The following is a 20,554-nucleotide window of genomic DNA, read 5'->3' as shown; positions in this document are numbered from 1 at the left end:
TCCAAGAATTCACCCAAAAAAATGCTCAAGGAAATTCTCCGGGAATTCTTCCAGGAATTACGCCGGGAATTTGCTCAGAAGTTTCTACAGGCATTCCTCCTTCACAAATTCCTCTAAGATTTCATATATGAATTTTTAAAGACATTTCCTATGAAATTTTACTAAGGATTCCGTGCAGAATTCCTCCAGGGAATCCCCCAGAAATTTATCTAGGATTTCCTCATGAGATCTCTTCAGAAATTTCACTAGGTATCCCTCCCATAATTTATCCAGGAATTCGTACAGGTTTATTTTTTGAAATTTTTACAGGAGTTCCTTCTGGAATTCAAAAATTCAAAAAATTCTGGAGGAATTTCTCCAGCAAATAGTATTGGAAGATAAATGGAAGCATACAGGAACCAGGAAATTCTAGGTTTATCCTCAAAAGAGTTCGTTATTTCCAAAAGAGTTCAGCTATAATTTCTGGTGAATGGTTTGTAGACATTGACAAAAAAAATCAGAGCAAAATATTGCACGAGTAAATAAAAATTCTTAATCTTCCAGAAATTGGCCATCGCTACCAGCACCACGTTGATTTATGTAGATCAGGCGAGTTTTTGTTAACGTATTGTACAAAATACAACAGGGTTAAGGGTTAAGGACAGACTTATTAGAATCCCAAAATGGCCGACTTTGGGACCTACTCACGATTTCGAGGGCACAAATCTCTTCATTGACAACACCAGCGCACCTGATCTTCTTATTTTAAGCTTATTACAAGTGAGCAAGAACAGAATAATGAAATTCACTGTTGTTTGAAGCTCGCTTCTTGAGATTTGTGCGTCTGAAGTTCTGACGCACTGTTGAAGCGAGATTTCAAGACGTTTGTCCTTAAATAAAGCTTTTAGAATATAATATTATTATATTCAATTTCATCGTGTTGTGTTTAGTTATAAAAGCTAGTAGGTACATTTTTACTAAGGGTGCTTGCCCCTCCCTGACCGAAAAGCTGGCTACGCCCTTGCCCGATATTTAATATATCTAAATTAGTATTGCTCTCATTTTCATTGAGTGGCTTTGCAAATGCATCGATTTCTTGCATTTGAAAAAATACTGCATTATTGCATGTAAAAACAATACGTTTTGAAATCATGTATGTGCTGTACATATTCTTGAACAAAATCGGGCAAAACAGAACGTTATCAGATGTTTTACTTGTGTTCTAAAAGGTTGTTCTGCAACACGCGAGATGTTTGGTTTTAAGTACTCAAATAAGACTGGTGGCAAATTGAAAAAAAAGAAACAATTACAAAAATATGCAAAAAGTACAAATCAGGAATATATTGTTGTATTTTCAAATGTAGTCAGCTTTGCTTATTAATCGAAAATAAAGAAAAGGCCAGTGATCCAAATTGACAAACTTCCTCTGAATTGGAGAACTTTTTATTGTCAAATAAGTAGACATCTATCAGTCATTACTCGGTTTTGAGAGAATTCAACGCTGAATTTGTGGAAAATTTGCAAATAAGCTGCTAGTAATAAGCAATGTCTTGAATCCCTCCGGGAAGCTTCTCTGAAATATTTTCAAACAATGTATAACAACTTTCACCCGAAAAGTGTTCTAAGATTCATCTTAAAATTCATGGTTTTGATAGAAATTTCCATGAAAACGCTTAAAAACAAAACTTTCTTATCAAGTCAAAAAAAAACTCTGTCCCTGGCATTCTTATTTGCTTTTTTTTCTTGAAATTTTGCCAAAAAGTCCACATAAACATCACAAATTCTTCAAATATTCAATCGATCTCGAAGCAAACATTTTTTAATAATCTTGGAATCAAAAAAAAACCTTGAATTGCCAGGGAATTTTAATGATTCAATTGACATACTGGACTTGTATTTTACTACTTCTGTTATTTCTCAATTAATTTAAAAATCGCCCCCCATTTCAATATTTTCGCCCCCCAGTTTTGGTTTTTTAAAATTTTCGCCCCGTTTGGCCTGATTTTCGCCCCCTGGGGGGTGATTTCGCCCACTTTGGGAATCACCGACCTAGAACATCTTTTAAAATAAGTTCCTTACAGAAAAATGGTTCATGGACCTGTATGCAACGTATTAGAAATGTAACAACAATCCATTGATTATTACGCATATAAAATTTAAGGCCTTCATTCGTTGAAGTTCTTGGAGGTCCTAGATCATCTTTGGAAATTATTTCTCTACAGAACTATTCTCCCTGGACCTGTAGGACGCTACACCATATCAGTAATGTGGCAACAAACCATTGACCACTTGTAGATCTTCAGGTCTTTACTCGTGGAAGTTCTTGGAGGACCTTGATCATCTATGGGAATTAGTTCCTTACAGACAAACGGTTCATGGACCTGTATAATGTTACAACGTACCGTGGATACACAGTAGTCCAAATTAAGAGGTACATCATATCAATTTTGTGTTTTTCGACTATTTTTGAACTTAAATAAATCATAACTACACTAAAACTTGTCAAAACTTAATTCTTTCGACAGAAATTGAAAGCTATACTTGTTTGATACAAGTTCTCCGAACAACGTATGCCAATAAAATTGTAGGAAACATGTGTAATTATCACATTTGTAATCAGAAATTAAGGTTTTTGCCTCCAAAAAGCTAGTTTTTAGGCCACATTTTGCTTTCCCGAATTTTAATATTTTTTGCTCAACTCCTACAGCATTGGTGTCAAAGAAGCAAAGAATCAAAAAACATGAGAGAATATGATGCCGTTTTAAAATATCAAACTTATTACGTATATTAGGATGTGCCAGAACGAAATCTATCCAAAAATCCACTTTTAAAGGTTTTTCTGATTACAAATGTGATAATTACACATGTTTCTTTCAATTTTATTGGCACACGTTGTTCGGAGAAGTTGTAGCAAACAAGTATAGCTTTCAATTTCTGCCGAAAGAATTAAGTTTTAACAAGTTTTAGTGTAGTTATGATTTTTTGAAGTTCAAAAATAGTCGAAAAACACAAAATTGATATGATGCACCTCTTAATTTCAATGGATTTGGCTGAAATTTTGACCAGTTACTTCTTTTAGGATGCCAATCAAAATATGGGGGTGGACTTGAGAATCAGAGAATATTTTTGAAAAGGTGGACAGGCCTAATACACATTTATGGATCACACACGGTTACGGATCAATTCGTTGCTTATACTCCGGACAGACATGTGATACGAGTGTGATTCCTGTACAACGGTACGAAGTGTCAAGCAAATTTTAACAGACTGACTTGAACTAAGAGAGTTTTCAGTATGGCACTCATTTCAAGCGCAATTGTACAGTGATTCTTGTATCACATGTGTGTCATAAGTATTACGGTCAAATGTCGCCTCACTGCACAGCATAACATAACACAGCATAGTCTTCATAGCATAAACACTATACTATGCCACGCCATGCCATGCTAAGCTGCAACATGCGACCGTAAACATCGAATTGATCCGTAACCGTGTGTGATCCATAACTGTGTATTCACGGTATTAGAAATGTACACGGTAAAAAATCTGCACGCTGGATGTAAGGGAAAAATCCTTTAACTATTCAACATCCCAATCAACATGATTAGGAATTCTTTTCCTTTTAAATCGCAATGCTGTCAGTTTTGATTTGAGAACCAAAACAAACCCACTGAAGAAATTAACTGAAAATCACTTAGATTTGCACTTATGTACGAAGCAATACAATCCAAAGTGAAAAACTGTTGATTTGGTAATGACTGTTTTGGGCATAAAAGTAAATAAAAATGACAGGTGGTAGAAAGTGTTTCGCTTCGATTCGCACCTCATTATCAGATGTGTAGTAGTGCAGTGGTAATGCAGAAGACTGTGACTCTCAAGGCCCTGGTATCGAATCTTGGTGTTGCGGTGGTACACTTTTTTATTTTTTATTTTGAAATCAAAACATTGTCAACAGTGAATTGAAGTGCACTTCCAGTAAAACTGAAGAGGCATTGGATGTTCTTTTTCAACTGATATTTAGATGATAACAAACTGTTCGGACAGTAGTGCGTATTCAAGTGCCAATCTGTTCATACCAGAGTGCAGATTTTTTACCGTGTAACAACCATCCATTGATTACGCTTGTAGTAATAGTAATAAATAAATAATAATAGTATCAGGTAGTGGAAAAATCGCGATCGATGCTTGAGGCTAGCGGTGTTCCGAAAGAACTGTGGGTCGAGGCCGTGTATACGAGTGTGTACGTGTTGAATCGTAGTCCGAGCGTCGCGGTCGATGGCGATCTCACTTCGTATGAGGCTTGGTATAGTGGTTTCTGCTTTTAGTGGTGTTGCGTGTACGTACACGTTGCATTACACGAACACTACCTGAGTTACTGGTTGAAAATAGTAAACAAAAATCAGCTGTTCCCGGCAAAATCAAATGGGCATATTTTCAACCAGTAGATTTGCATTAGTGTTCGTGACACCGCGCTGCGAAACCACTATGGCAAAAAGCCAAATGTGTTGAACTTGCGCGTATTCGGTAGTGACTGTTACATCCATGTACCCAAGCAGTTGCGAAAGAAACTAGACTCAAAAGCACAGAAAGTGAAGTTCGTCGGTTATGCTCCAAATGGGGACCGCGTGTGGAACGGTAAAAAAGTGATCGTCGCGCGGGACATTGTATTTGACGAAGATGAACTTGTGTTTCGGTCGCCGATTGTAAATCAGACGGACGAAGATGATACGGTCGTAGTGCGGGAATCGAAATCAGAGCCGAAAGCGAGGCTGGTCGAGCCAGCACGGCAGGACGAAGAAGACTCGGAAGAAGATTTCTTTTCGGAAGAAGAATTGGCTGAACAGCCCGAAACGGGACCTGGTGTTCGACGGAGCGGTAGAACTGTAGCGCCCCCGAAGTGGCACAGCGATTTTGACATGAACGTGTCGGCGTTTGCTCTGTGTGCGGAAAACTTCGTGGACGGGATTCCCTCGGACATCGGTGAATTGAGAAAGCACAGACAAACAGACGTAACACTTCGAACATTTTTCGATTCAAATCATAGTCACGGAAACATATTCGCCCAATGCTAAAATGACTAAGTTTGGCCGACCATGAACTAGGTGGCGGTAGTGAGCAAACGTCAAACTCGAATAAAAACGATGTGAGCGCCACAGGTGGGTAGTTGGCCAACTATCAAATTTTGAAAAAGATCGTTAAATCGAAATACGATGGGAATTATCAGAGTGTTACGTCTGTTTGTCTGTGGAGAAAGCGTCCGGACTGGCCAATGTGGAAGCAGGCAATAGAAGAAGAGCTCGAAGCACTCCAACGAAATGATACGTGGACCATGGTGGAAACCCCGAACGGGAGGAAGATTGTGGACAGCAAGTGGATTTTTAAGATCAAGTGGTGCAGTGACGGGACGATCGATAAGTACAAAGCCAGGTTGATGGCGCGCGGCTTCACGCAGCGTCAGGGTTTCGACTTTGTCGAGACCTACTCACCAGTTGCGAAGATGTCTACGGTACGGATCCTTCTGGCGCTTGCGAATCACGAAGGGTGACACGTCCACCAAATGGACGTTAAGAGCGCCTTCTTGAACGGCATGTTAGAAGAGGAAATCTATATGCGCCCGCCACCTGGCTTTGAGGCGGGGAGTAATCGAGTCTGCCGTCTGAATAGAGCCATCTATGGCTTGAAGCAGTCCTCGCGGAACTGGAACCAGTGATTCCACGAGTTCATCGAGAAGCTCGGGTTCAAGAGAAGTGAACACGACTACTGTCTCTACTTCTGGATAGGCAACGGAGTCGTCATCTACGTTCTTATTTAAGTGGACGATGTTTTTATTGCGAGCAACTCGCTGAAGGCGATCCAGAGTTTGAAGAGGAAGTTTTCTGCGGATTTTGAACTAAAGGACCTGCAGGACGTGCGCAACTTTCTGGGGTTGAATATCCAGCACAGGGATGCCAGATTATTTTTTGAAAAATCTGTATCGTTCTATTCAAAAATCTGTATCCCATGCAAAATTTGGGTGAAAAATCTGTATCCCATACATAAATAAAACAGAGTTTATCTTGTGCCTCCGTCAACAACAGACGTAGCATCAAATTGAAATCATCGGACGCCTTCGAAGATGTATAGCAACGGAATGAGGAACGGCTTAAGTTCGCCTACTTCAGTGGCGCTATCGTGGAAGTGTGAATGTCTATTGCGGGAAGAATAATTTCGTATGTGCGAGTGTTTGATTTGCCCCCGGAATTACCGGACAACACCATATCTCTGGCACTTGGTGAATTTGGAAAAGTGGAAAACGTAGTGAGAGAGAAATTCCCAGTCGGTCTTGGACTCGACCATGTACAAACTGGAGTACGCGGGGTGTACATAGACATCGGAAAGGATATCCCAGCATCCCTGGAATTAGACAACTGGAGGGCGAGGATATTTTACGATGGGCTTAAGAATCGGTGTTTCGCGTGCAACATGGAAGGGCATCGAAAAGACTCTTGCCCGCAACGGAAAGTTTGGAAAAAGAAAGAGAAGAGAAACGAGGAACTATCGTATGCGGGAGTGGTTGAATCCGGAGTAGTATCGTTGTTGGATGAAACGGGTTCTGTAGAGAACGATATCATTGAGGAGGAATTGATTGAAGAAGAGGACACACAAGAAACAGTAGCGGAACAACAGAGGACAGAAGAAGCGGAGCAAAGATACATGATGCAGGAGCAAGGTCTTGTGAAAATGATGACCTCGATAAAAGAAGCGGTTTCTAAACATCAAGCGAGTGAACGACGGGCCCAGTTTGCAGCGTCTGGATTCACGGAGATGCTGCGTCCAAAGAAGGCCGCCCGCAAAAGCTCAAAGTGACGTTTATTTGTAAGAACAATTGTAAAACGAAATGTAATACAATAACTGAAATTAGCTCCGTAATGTGCTCTGCACGAATGAGCCTTTTAAATAAATAATAGAAAAAAATAAAAATAAATAAAACAGCCCTTCCAGCCCAAAAATCTGTATTTCTAATAAAATGACATCTGTACGGATGCTCAAAAATCTGTATAATACAGATAAATCTGTATACATGGCATCCCTGTCCAGGAGAAGCTGCGGTCTAAAAAAGATTCACCCACGCACCAAATGCACCATGTACAAAACGCTAATAAGACCGGTGGTCCTCTACGGACACGAGACATGGACCATGCTCGAGGAAGACCTGCAAGCACTCGGAGTGCTAAGGACGATCTTATTTATAATGGTGCGTTACGGCGTAAGATCTACCATAACAAATTTTGATCTTGTAATTTTTTAGCTTTGTTAATTTAAATGCCGGAAAATTCCAAAATCACAATTTTGTCTACTTTTCTTGTATTATTTTTTCATTGTCAATAAACCATTTGTTTCAGGAGGATTCAGGTAATTTTTGTCTATGTATAGAAAGATTTATTTCCGAAAATTATGTAACTGTTATGAGCCTATCACCATTTAATACTATTGTCTATTTCAGATGTACAAGCAGGCAACCCTGCAGTCAGGACGACGAAACATCCTTATTTTTTTGAAGGGTCAAGATTGCCATATCATTCGGTGGCGGGTAGACCACATTGTTCGCGTCGTTTTTCTTCGATCCGAGTGTCGTAATGTCGCGGGTGTGGATGTGTTTATTTTTTTTTTTAGAAAAATTGATTTTTTTTTTCGGATTGCCAATTTGTTTTACTCGTTTTACGCGATCTACTTTGTTTTCTTTAGATAAATAGAGATGTTTTGCATTGTATTGTTTAACGCGATTTTTTGTTTACTTTTTTTCTTTTCTTTTATTTCGTTATTTTTCGAGTCGCCAATTTTATTTTTTCCTTGCGTTTTAAACATTTATTGCAAAGTTCCGATGACCCTGGAGGGATCGGTTCTGCCTGTGCCTCGCACTGAGCCGAAACTTACTTATTTATACAATAAATAGAAAAAAATCTTTTGATTTTATTTTTGTTCAACTCGTTTCACGTGATTTTTTTTAATAAATTGAAATGTTTTTTTTTCTTTTCGTTGTCGCGTTTTTTTTATGTAAATTGAGGTTTTTTTTCTCGCATCGCCAACTTTTTTTTACGCGTTTCAAACATATATTGCCATGTTCCGATCGATTTTGCTTGGGCCTCTTACTGAGCAGAAACATAATTATTTAAACAATGTTGCATCTTGCTTTGCTTCATAGATTACCGTGCAAATGTTCAATCGTCTAAAATATTTGTTCACACGTCAAACACAAAGGAAAGTATCAGGTAAACAAACCGATTATTCCATGCACCACCCAAAAAGTGTAACCGACGCTTAAAATTTCTAGCAGTGAAACGAACCAATGTATGCTGAAACTGGTGGGAACATATTGTGGTGTGACAAAAAATTCTGCAGGGGGTCGAATACGGTGCAAAAAAAGCAATAAATAGAAAAAATCTCTTTTGAATGCCGGCTTTCAAAAGATTAAATTTTAACCAAGTAAACAACCAATGCCGGGGGTCCATTGTCAGCTTTTCAGGCGAATCCTTGACCTACATAATACATCTCCCAACCACCCACTCCGTACGTAGTACTTATGGGATTGTCACTGAGTCGGAGGCCTCTTAAATAAGTGCCAAATCAACATTTCCTTCCCCTATCCCAAGTTACGGTAAAGATGGGCGTGGCCGGGAATAATGACATTTGTGCTTTTGGTATTCTTGCATAAGATTGGAGCGAAGTTAACTCCCCGGCCTTATTCCGAAAAGCAATCCGAGCAAGATTAGCAAAAGTTACATGAATGTTGTTAGTATCCAAAGTATACCGTACCTAACTACGCTAACGCTAACGCTAGACGCGTTCTAAGGACGATCTTCGGCGGTGTGCAGGAGAACGGTGAGTGACGAAGAAGGATGAACCACGAGCTCGCTGCACTTTACGGCGAACCCAGCATCAAGAAGGTGGCCAAATCCGGAAGGATGCGATGGGCAGATACTGTTGCAAGAATGCCGGACAACAACCCTGCAAACTTGGTGTTTGCGACAGATCCGGTTGGCACCGACCGCTAACTGGGCTATTAGTCTGTAGGCTGTGCTAAACGAAAATTGTACGGTTGTCCATGTTCTTGGAAATGGCGAAACCAATTCGCCGAAATTCCTCAGGTTGTCGAGAGACATCGTAGTTTTGACTGTATGAACTTCTATATTGACGACGACTGTTTTGAAGACTTTCGAATAGTTTTGGCGTTTCAGTCTTTTCGGGGTCAAAAACAACTAAATGTTTTCTTCTTCCAACGTTTCGATCCTTATTGGATCTTCCTCAGGGAATCTGTAATTTATTATAGTCGTTTTCATAGGTTTTAACACTTTGGACTACACTTAACACATACCGAATGAAATTGTTGCTTTTTCGTCCAGTGGTAGTTTTTTAAAACTTTTAACCGTCATTTGTTGTTTTTTTTTGCTATAAAAGGTTATTGTCAATTAAGGAATACCTTAATGTCACTGTCTACTTACAATTTGTCCGTTTTTTCTGTTCCGAAAAACCTTCAAATTCAAAAAGATATTTTCGTTGGTCGGAAACCGGACCGCTATCCACTACCTTTACGTACAATTTTCAAAATGACAGTTTTAGTTTGTTCTATTCGTGCGTTGTGTGTTCGGTTTCAGTCGTGTCAGTGTCGTCAGTTTGTGTCATGTTTACATTCGGTCTGTTTTGGTTGTTTGATTTTGTTCTTTTTACGTTCATGATAGAGTGGAGTAGACCAGCGTAGACTACGTTCAGATTGTCTGTGTCAGTACGTTTGTTTACCGTGTGTGGCGTGTTGTATATGTGACAGCTTTCCAAGATGGGAAGATTTGATGGTTTTTGTGTCCTATCTAATATCTTCACATCGTCAAGTCTGAAAACATGGTCATTTTCTGCTGCGTGGTCTACTAGCGCTGTCTTTTCCCTAATACTAATAATCGCTGCGTCTGCATTGGTGTGTCCTGCTTCTCTCAGTGTCGTCAGTCTGCGTACGTTTGAGCGATGTCCCGATATGCGCGTTTTCAGCTTCGTCGTTGTCATCCCAATGTAGCAGCCATCACAGTTGTCGCAGTTGATTTTGTATATTATATTACTCTGTTCGTCATTGGGTGTCTTGTCCTTAATCTGTGGTAGTATCGCGCCAACCGTGTTTGTTGTTTTGGTGGCAATTCGTGTTGGATATTCCCTTCTCAGTGTTTTGATTATCTGTTGTGAGAGTCCATCGATATTGGTGAGCGAACGAAAAACAGTTTCTCCCTCATCTGGTCTGTTTTCGTTCGCTTCCATAGCTGTATCCACTTGTTGTCTGTGTAGTTTCACCCTATTGATTACTCGGCTGATCAACGTATTCGGATAATCGTTAACCAGGAGTTGCCGACGAATTACGCTTTCAACTTCTTCTTCTCGATGGTTCGTCGTAAACGTGTACACCCGTTTGGCGAAATTGAAAGCTACATTCATTTTTTGGTTAAACGAGTGCAGCGATCGATAGTTTAGAAACCGCCCCGACGATATAGGCTTCATATACCATTCGGTTGTTATGGTTTGGTTCTGGTTTCTTGTCATAACCATATCAAGAAACGGTAACCGATTGTTCTGCTCTCGTTCGACTGTAAACTGGAGATTTTCGTCTTGGCTGTTGAAAATTTCCTGAACCATTTCTATTTTATCCCCAGGGAGAGCTAGGAATAAATCATCCACATACTTTTTTAGGTATGGGATTGGAAATGGTACAGCTTCTACTGCCTGATCTAGAATATCTTCATGACCAGGTCGGCTATCATCGGAGAGAGGGGGTTCCCCATAGCCGTGCCAAATTTTTGCTTATAGAAAGAGCCATTGAACGAAAAATAGCTACATTCTATGCAAAAGGCTGTAACCTCCAGAAATAGGTCGAGACAAATGTCGGTGTGTGTACCAATTTCATCCCAGTGTTTTATGATGCTCTTTCGCACTAGTGTTTGCGGAATACATGTGAACAAAGAGACGACATCAAACGATACCATGACGTGTCCCTCCGGTAGGGTAACCGTGTTCACCAACTCGCAAAACTTAAACGAGTCCGAGATGTTGTACTTACTGTGCAACGAGCGTTGTATGATCGCTCCTACGAATTTTGATAGTTCGTACGATGGAGACGTCATACACGGCACCACCGGCCGTAACGGCAGCCCGGGTTTGTGTGTTTTTGGCTGTCCGTATATTCTCGGGCACACTGCTTTGTAGGTACGCAATCGTCTCGCTGTTGCTGCATCCAGTAGACCCAAATTTTCGAGGCGCCGTGCAATGCCGTTGTTCTTCGTTTGGAACGCACTGGTCGGATCTCTCTGTGTCTTCTCGTATGTGTTGGTGTCTGCTAACAGCTGATCCATCCGTGCTACGTAGTCTTGCTTGTGCATTATCACAGTTTTGTTTCCCTTATCCGCCTTCAGCACGTACAAATTCGGGTGTTGTTTTAGGAAACTTCTTGTCTCACGTTCTGCTTCTTTCAGAAATCTTTCATTCGGATGCATGGGGCCGGCATGCTGCTGTCGGTGAATGAAATTCTGGATGTTGTTCGCGACCCTGCATCTTGTTCGCTCCTGTACGTCGGCGTCTTGATGGGTTTGGATTACGGATTCAACATCAGCAAGCAGGTGGTAGAAAGGCATCTCGGCAACATTGGTGGATGGGAGCGCAAACTTTGGTCCCAGGCTGAGCAGCAATTCAACTTTTTCTGGTAGTGTAATTTCAGTGGCATTGTGGATTGCTTTTTCGTTTAGGGACGGCGATCGACTTGAACAGTGATCAATCATAGTTGCAAGTAGCCGTTCGAATTTATTGCTTGTTTTCTGTCGGTTTGATGTGGTTTGTCGTTCGAAGAAAATCTCTTGGGATGCGAAAAAGGTGGTGTATCGGCTCTCGGGTAATTCTCCGGAAAGCTTCGCGCGTAGTTGTTGTTCCATCGCCCGCAGTTGTTTGATCCTGAAGTATGTGTGTCGGATCTCCAGACTTAGGACTTTTCGCTTGAATGTTGTGATGCAGCTTTCCAGGTTTCTCAGATAGGGGCTGCGCTCCTCGAGTAGTTGGAAAACGCACTTGAATGAATTCTGGATGTGCGAGGGGAACAAACCTTCCTTTCGGCATCGTATGAGAAAATCTTTTCGTACCACCATGTTGCTCATTCTTCGGTTGTTGTCCGCATACTCTTTTAGTGTGGCTCTTACTTCGGGTCCGAATTCGTCGTTTATGCTCTGATAAAACCCCGCCATGGTGGATATTTACTATATTGACGACGACTGTTTTGAAGACTTTCGAATAGTTTTGGCGTTTCAGTCTTTTCGGGGTCAAAAACAACTAAATGTTTTCTTCTTCCAACGTTTCGATCCTTATTGGATCTTCCTCAGGGAATCTGTAATTTATTATAGTCGTTTTCATAGGTTTTAACACTTTGGACTACACTTAACACATACCGAATGAAATTGTTGCTTTTTCGTCCAGTGGTAGTTTTTTAAAACTTTTAACCGTCATTTGTTGTTTTTTGCTATAAAAGGTTATTGTCAATTAAGGAATACCTTAATGTCACTGTCTACTTACAATTTGTCCGTTTTTTCTGTTCCGAAAAACCTTCAAATTCAAAAAGATATTTTCGTTGGTCGGAAACCGGACCGCTATCCACTACCTTTACGTACAATTTTCAAAATGACAGTTTTAGTTTGTTCTATTCGTGCGTTGTGTGTTCGGTTTCAGTCGTGACACAAACTGACGACACTGACACGACTGAAACCGAACACACAACGCACGAATAGAACAAACTAAAACTGTCATTTTGAAAATTGTACGTAAAGGTAGTGGATAGCGGTCCGGTTTCCGACCAACGAAAATATCTTTTTGAATTTGAAGGTTTTTCGGAACAGAAAAAACGGACAAATTGTAAGTAGACAGTGACATTAAGGTATTCCTTAATTGACAATAACCTTTTATAGCAAAAAACAACAAATGACGGTTAAAAGTTTTAAAAAACTACCACTGGACGAAAAAGCAACAATTTCATTCGGTATGTGTTAAGTGTAGTCCAAAGTGTTAAAACCTATGAAAACGACTATAATAAATTACAGATTCCCTGAGGAAGATCCAATAAGGATCGAAACGTTGGAAGAAGAAAACATTTAGTTGTTTTTGACCCCGAAAAGACTGAAACGCCAAAACTATTCGAAAGTCTTCAAAACAGTCGTCGTCAATATAGTAAATATCCACCATGGCGGGGTTTTATCAGAGCATAAACGACGAATTCGGACCCGAAGTAAGAGCCACACTAAAAGAGTATGCGGACAACAACCGAAGAATGAGCAACATGGTGGTACGAAAAGATTTTCTCATACGATGCCGAAAGGAAGGTTTGTTCCCCTCGCACATCCAGAATTCATTCAAGTGCGTTTTCCAACTACTCGAGGAGCGCAGCCCCTATCTGAGAAACCTGGAAAGCTGCATCACAACATTCAAGCGAAAAGTCCTAAGTCTGGAGATCCGACACACATACTTCAGGATCAAACAACTGCGGGCGATGGAACAACAACTACGCGCGAAGCTTTCCGGAGAATTACCCGAGAGCCGATACACCACCTTTTTCGCATCCCAAGAGATTTTCTTCGAACGACAAACCACATCAAACCGACAGAAAACAAGCAATAAATTCGAACGGCTACTTGCAACTATGATTGATCACTGTTCAAGTCGATCGCCGTCCCTAAACGAAAAAGCAATCCACAATGCCACTGAAATTACACTACCAGAAAAAGTTGAATTGCTGCTCAGCCTGGGACCAAAGTTTGCGCTCCCATCCACCAATGTTGCCGAGATGCCTTTCTACCACCTGCTTGCTGATGTTGAATCCGTAATCCAAACCCATCAAGACGCCGACGTACAGGAGCGAACAAGATGCAGGGTCGCGAACAACATCCAGAATTTCATTCACCGACAGCAGCATGCCGGCCCCATGCATCCGAATGAAAGATTTCTGAAAGAAGCAGAACGTGAGACAAGAAGTTTCCTAAAACAACACCCGAATTTGTACGTGCTGAAGGCGGATAAGGGAAACAAAACTGTGATAATGCACAAGCAAGACTACGTAGCACGGATGGATCAGCTGTTAGCAGACACCAACACATACGAGAAGACACAGAGAGATCCGACCAGTGCGTTCCAAACGAAGAACAACGGCATTGTACGGCGCCTCGAAAATTTGGGTCTACTGGATGCAGCAACAGCGAGACGATTGCGTACCTACAAAGCAGTGTGCCCGAGAATATACGGACAGCCAAAAACACACAAACCCGGGCTGCCGTTACGGCCGGTGGTGCCGTGTATGACGTCTCCATCGTACGAACTATCAAAATTCGTAGGAGCGATCATACAACGCTCGTTGCACAGTAAGTACAACATCTCGGACTCGTTTAAGTTTTGCGAGTTGGTGAACACGGTTACCCTACCGGAGGGACACGTCATGGTATCGTTTGATGTCGTCTCTTTGTTCACATGTATTCCGCAAACACTAGTGCGAAAGAGCATCATAAAACACTGGGATGAAATTGGTACACACACCGACATTTGTCTCGACCTATTTCTGGAGGTTACAGCCTTTTGCATAGAATGTAGCTATTTTTCGTTCAATGGCTCTTTCTATAAGCAAAAATTTGGCACGGCTATGGGGAACCCCCTCTCTCCGATGATAGCCGACCTGGTCATGGAAGATATTCTAGATCAGGCAGTAGAAGCTGTACCATTTCCAATCCCATACCTAAAAAAGTATGTGGATGATTTATTCCTAGCTCTCCCTGGGGATAAAATAGAAATGGTTCAGGAAATTTTCAACAGCCAAGACGAAAATCTCCAGTTTACAGTCGAACGAGAGCAGAACAATCGGTTACCGTTTCTTGATATGGTTATGACAAGAAACCAGAACCAAACCATAACAACCGAATGGTATATGAAGCCTATATCGTCGGGGCGGTTTCTAAACTATCGATCGCTGCACTCGTTTAACCAAAAAATGAATGTAGCTTTCAATTTCGCCAAACGGGTGTACACGTTTACGACGAACCATCGAGAAGAAGAAGTTGAAAGCGTAATTCGTCGGCAACTCCTGGTTAACGATTATCCGAATACGTTGATCAGCCGAGTAATCAATAGGGTGAAACTACACAGACAACAAGTGGATACAGCTATGGAAGCGAACGAAAACAGACCAGATGAGGGAGAAACTGTTTTTCGTTCGCTCACCAATATCGATGGACTCTCACAACAGATAATCAAAACACTGAGAAGGGAATATCCAACACGAATTGCCACCAAAACAACAAACACGGTTGGCGCGATACTACCACAGATTAAGGACAAGACACCCAATGACGAACAGAGTAATATAATATACAAAATCAACTGCGACAACTGTGATGGCTGCTACATTGGGATGACAACGACGAAGCTGAAAACGCGCATATCGGGACATCGCTCAAACGTACGCAGACTGACGACACTGAGAGAAGCAGGACACACCAATGCAGACGCAGCGATTATTAGTATTAGGGAAAAGACAGCGCTAGTAGACCACGCAGCAGAAAATGACCATGTTTTCAGACTTGACGATGTGAAGATATTAGATAGGACACAAAAACCATCAAATCTTCCCATCTTGGAAAGCTGTCACATATACAACACGCCACACACGGTAAACAAACGTACTGACACAGACAATCTGAACGTAGTCTACGCTGGTCTACTCCACTCTATCATGAACGTAAAAAGAACAAAATCAAACAACCAAAACAGACCGAATGTAAACATGACACAAACTGACGACACTGACACGACTGAAACCGAACACACAACGCACGAATAGAACAAACTAAAACTGTCATTTTGAAAATTGTACGTAAAGGTAGTGGATAGCGGTCCGGTTTCCGACCAACGAAAATATCTTTTTGAATTTGAAGGTTTTTCGGAACAGAAAAAACGGACAAATTGTAAGTAGACAGTGACATTAAGGTATTCCTTAATTGACAATAACCTTTTATAGCAAAAAACAACAAATGACGGTTAAAAGTTTTAAAAAACTACCACTGGACGAAAAAGCAACAATTTCATTCGGTATGTGTTAAGTGTAGTCCAAAGTGTTAAAACCTATGAAAACGACTATAATAAATTACAGATTCCCTGAGGAAGATCCAATAAGGATCGAAACGTTGGAAGAAGAAAACATTTAGTTGTTTTTGACCCCGAAAAGACTGAAACGCCAAAACTATTCGAAAATGTATGAACTTCGATCACTTTGCCAGAAAAGACCATTGATTTATCGTATGCGCTGCGCACCTGCCGTACTCTAAAAAACGAACTACGGCTAAGAAATGCAATCAAAATACCTCCGCAAACCTTTCTTAATGCTTATTTTCCAAATGAGAGTACCCGTAAAATTGGATTCGAAGCAAAATCAATGTCAGCTCTGATGGGTGCGGGTGATCTAAATCGAGGTTTTTTGCTTTTGCATATTCGGATGCCAAGCCCGCGTGGATGATGGGATGATGACGGCGGCGGAGGAAGCCGGACGTTTGATCCCCGCTGCTGACCGGACAGGTATTTGGGCTGAACGATGTTGGTAAGTATGAGCCGCAAAACGATAAACCAATTCACGCTTTGCGCAAAACAGGTGCGCGTCTGGGGGCGGCGCGGCGACTGAAGACGCTTCCTCAATCCATCATCGTCGGGGTGAGCGTCAAATTTCACACCGACGCAGCACCATTCCTCTTTTCTCCGACTAGAAAACGATGATAATTTTGCTTAATTATATAGATAAGCGAGGCTGTATTTGCCATTCATAGTGGTTTGGTCGTACCGAAGAAAATCGATTTCTGCAATTATAGTTTTCTTAATTTATCCACTCAGCAAATCTGCGGCAAGTTTTATTTAGCTGATGTAGGATAGGAATACGATGAACACTGTTTTCTCAACTTCGATTGTACAGCTTTCGAATCCTGATGGCCTATTTATATGAATATAAAATTGATAGGGTAGGGGGATTAGGGGCATAATGGACACCCGGGGCGAAATGGACACCCCTGTTTTTGCCGAAACCGTTGAGTTTTATGTAAAACTTTTAATGCATAAGCGTAAAGGAACAAGTCATGGTTCTATTTTTGAAAACTACCGATTATTTTGCTCCAAAATAACCGAAATATCATTGAAATTGAAATATGTTTTTCATATGGTGAAATTCTTATAATTTCGAAGCAGTGTCAAATAAGGTATTACGAGTGTTTAAGTGTGTCCACCATAAAAACAAGTGAATTGTTACCTTATCTACATGTATACGAAGATTTGGCAATGAATGAAGTATTTTATTTTTGATCAGAATTTACCCAAAATAGCAATTTTAATGTTGTAGTCGATTCTGGGCGAAATGAACACTGGCAATTACGAATGGATATACGCGCATTGCATACTGTTAGGCGTTTTAGAGAGTTTGGGAAACATCCTTACAATTATTTTAGCCTAAAGTTTATTTAATTAACTTTGATGTTATGTAAACTCGTCTAAGGAGGAGCACAGACAAACAGACGTAACATTTCGAACATTTTTCGAATCAAATCATAGTCACGGAAACATGTTTGCCCAATGCTAAAAGGACTGAGTTTGGCTACCATCAACTAGGTGACGGTAGTGGGCAAACGTCAAACTCGAGCAAAAACGATGCGAGCGCCACGGGTGGTCAGTTGGCCAACTATCAAATTTTCAAATAGACCGTTAAATCGGTGTACGATGCAAAATATCAGTGTTACGTATGTTTGTCTGTGGAAGGAGTATTATATCTGTGGTATTGATCTCCGTAGGCAAATTACTTAACTGGTCGATGTAACCAAAGAATAAGCATAAAATATGCAGGGGTGTCCATTATGCCCCGATGGGTGTCCATTTCGCCTCGTACCTTTCCTGCCAGCCCTGAAAAACACACGGTTTACAATTCATTATTTCTTCACAACAAAGACATTATACCTGCTGTAAATGATTGAAATACGTAGGAAACAAGTTAAAGTTGTAAGCCAACTGATAATATGTTAAGTTTTACTCTGTTATACAGGCCTAACGTACTCATTTGCTTAGGGTGTCCATTATGCCCGTAATCCCCCTATGTAATAGAATCCCTGTAATCCCATTCTGAAAAATCACTGATAAATACATAATGCATATTAGAATATATTGTAACCCTGTTGATTGTCCCTAGGATCGATAAGAAAGCTTTGCACGTGTTTGGTTACAAGTATACAGTGACTTAAGCGCCACCTTCTAAAGAAGGGTCACTGATACAATGAATGTCCGGTCAGAGACGTCTATTACAGGGCAGGTTGTTATTCCCAAAAGTGTAGCTCTACCGATCCAACCCAAATCAACCAAACTATTACGTCGACTTACGGAAACCAATTCAAACCAAAATCCAGCAAACTTGAATCCGATACTCGAACAAAAAAAAAGGTACCGATGAAATTCGAGCAGGTGGTGGAGACGCGTGGTCTTTCACGCGACTTCAACTGTAGATAACAACTAGTGGCAATTTACTCCAACTACGCACTTTTATCAACCTTATTCTAAACCAATACCAAAATAAATCAAAATAAAATTCAAATACTTAACTGTTTAATAAACGAAAGAGTGCGAAACAAAACTACTGAACTAAGGGTGCCTAATATCTATTTATGTACAATATTTACAGGACTTTTTCGAGCTCAATTCTGGGAGTGCACTATATGGACAAGCTTACTTGAACGCCTGCAGGCTTATGGCGTGGTGATCCAACGTTGGAAGAGCTTTGATGCCGGCAATGGACTCGTAATACGGTTCTGGTTCAAGTCGCCGTAGTCTAGAGCGAATTCTACGGGATGGATGGGCCCCCGGAATGTAATGCGGTGGACTAGCTGCTTGCCACCTAGCGGCGACCGAGTGTCCTGACGGTGTGGGCTTCAGGAATTCAGCCCAAGCACCCACGTTGAATGGCTTTTCACCTGTTCAACGTAAACTGGTAATGTCCAAGCACTCAAATCACTGTTTAATAAAAGCCTTACCTTATAGTCCAACCGATTTTGCCTGACACTCTTTTTACGATTTTGAACCACGAACCGAAAATTATTTCAAAAATCTAAATTGAAAACTGGTTAGAACGTCTCAGGTTAGAACTAGGTCGATTTAGTTTAACGATTTAATTCACTCACTTCACCGTCTATCAAACTTCACACGCGAGTACTTTAGTTTGGCCACAGAGAACAGACATCCAGGCTAGAAAAAATTTCATTCGGAAAGTTGTGTAAGGATTTGAATATTTACTTGAGTAAGGTTGCAAACCAATACACGATGACAACACTAACGCCACCAAACACCATATTGCCACAGTCAGTGGTGAATTGAAACATTTCAAGTGGTGAATTAATTTAATATGGGAAATTAATCGATTGCAGCGCCACGCTATTGCCACTTGTGTTGCCGATTTCAAATGGCCGTTCAATTCCTTACACAGTTTCGGAACTGGACTTGGATGTCTGTTCTCTGTGGTTTGGCTATCGACACTTAAAATCACCTTTACTCGACAACGGTTGCCACCAAATTAGCTCAGTTTTCATCCATCAGTATTAACCCAACCCCTTGGTGGAGCCTAAAGTCTATTGTTCTCATTTGCTGAATTTTGATTGGTTAAAGTTGGGTTTCCGGTTTTTCTATTGAAGTTGATTTTAAATTTTTATTGGTCGGAAAAAGGGTATCCGGTTTATCTATCGAGCAATAAATCGAGTTCGGCTATTCATGCGCCTATCGGTATGCAACCTCTTAAAAATTATTCGAAAATTCGTTCTAATAATGACACACAGAGCTCGCCACCGGCTAAAACGATAAAATCTGAACATACAAGCTAACATATATGTTAGGAACATAGTTCAGGCTGATATGCAGCTACAAAATTGAACGAATATATTAAAAATTTGTATGTTTTTGTTTATTAAGATTAAATATAAAAACTACATATGTAACAATTAAATTCGTTACAATATTTAATCAGTATGAAAAAATAACACACCCTTCGCGTACTGCTCATATGCTAGGGTAATTCATGTATTTTGGACAGGCTGGGGACAACGTTGGAAAAATCGTTCCCTGGCTTCCTTAGAAAACAAATGATTATTTTGCTACTAAAACGCTTATAATATGATTGTACTTTGCGTTCCTGCTGACAAAAACCTTAACGAAAACATTTTATGCTGAGAAAATTGCAATTTCCAATCGCCTGTTAGGGTTCATTCAAATATTACGTAACGCCAAATTTGACAATTTTATACCCCCTCCCTCCCCCACGTAACAACTTTTGTATGGAAGTTTTCGAAATTTTGTATGAAGCGTAACACAGCGCTAGACCCCCTCCCTCCCCCCTTAGCGTTACGTAATATTTGAATGAACCCTTAGAATTGCATTTTGGACACCGCCCTCAGGTGTATATAATTTGTACAGAGTAATTGTCTCAATGTTTAGCCATGAATACTGCAAAATCATGGAAGTACAATGACGATTCGTTCGT

At 40.6% G+C, this 20,554-nt stretch overlaps 3 protein-coding genes across 8 annotated transcripts; 1 reads left to right on the top strand and 2 right to left on the bottom strand.

The window, feature by feature from the left end:
- Positions 1-9,034: 9,034 nt before the first annotated feature.
- Positions 9,035-10,720, bottom strand: LOC134285246 (uncharacterized). Its single transcript, XM_062845718.1, has 2 exons — positions 9,332-10,720; positions 9,035-9,270 (listed from the first exon to the last, which is right to left on the bottom strand). Exon 1 carries the CDS (start codon positions 10,627-10,629, stop codon positions 9,583-9,585), a length of 1,047 nt encoding a protein of 348 aa, XP_062701702.1. The 5' UTR covers positions 10,630-10,720; the 3' UTR covers positions 9,035-9,270; positions 9,332-9,582.
- A 1-nt stretch (position 10,721) lies between these two features.
- Positions 10,722-12,698, bottom strand: LOC134289706 (uncharacterized). Its single transcript, XM_062856020.1, has 2 exons — positions 12,423-12,698; positions 10,722-12,361 (listed from the first exon to the last, which is right to left on the bottom strand). The coding sequence occupies exon 2, from the start codon at positions 12,219-12,221 to the stop codon at positions 10,722-10,724; it is 1,500 nt and encodes a 499-aa protein (XP_062712004.1). The 5' UTR covers positions 12,222-12,361; positions 12,423-12,698.
- Positions 12,699-12,708: 10 nt separating this feature from the next.
- Positions 12,709-17,789, top strand: LOC134285243 (uncharacterized). Of its 6 annotated transcripts, none has more exons than XR_009996247.1 (3): positions 12,709-15,971; positions 16,025-16,095; positions 16,157-17,789. XR_009996247.1 is itself a non-coding variant. In XM_062845715.1 (3 exons), the coding sequence occupies exon 3, from the start codon at positions 13,208-13,210 to the stop codon at positions 15,845-15,847; it is 2,640 nt and encodes an 879-aa protein (XP_062701699.1). In that variant the 5' UTR covers positions 12,709-12,882; positions 12,936-13,006; positions 13,068-13,207; the 3' UTR covers positions 15,848-17,789. The 6 variants fall into 6 exon arrangements, 3 of the variants coding, with proteins under 3 accessions (XP_062701699.1, XP_062701697.1, XP_062701698.1); XM_062845715.1 differs by having other exon boundaries at positions 12,709-12,882; positions 12,936-13,006; positions 13,068-17,789; XR_009996245.1 differs by having other exon boundaries at positions 16,025-17,789.
- Positions 17,790-20,554: the final 2,765 nt, after the last annotated feature.

The sequence above is a fragment of the Aedes albopictus genome, chromosome 1 (assembly GCF_035046485.1).
Source record: "Aedes albopictus strain Foshan chromosome 1, AalbF5, whole genome shotgun sequence".
Lineage (NCBI taxonomy): Eukaryota > Metazoa > Arthropoda > Insecta > Diptera > Culicidae > Aedes > Aedes albopictus.
Note: the sequence above shows the minus strand (reverse complement) of the source record. Positions and strands in the feature narration are given on the sequence as shown.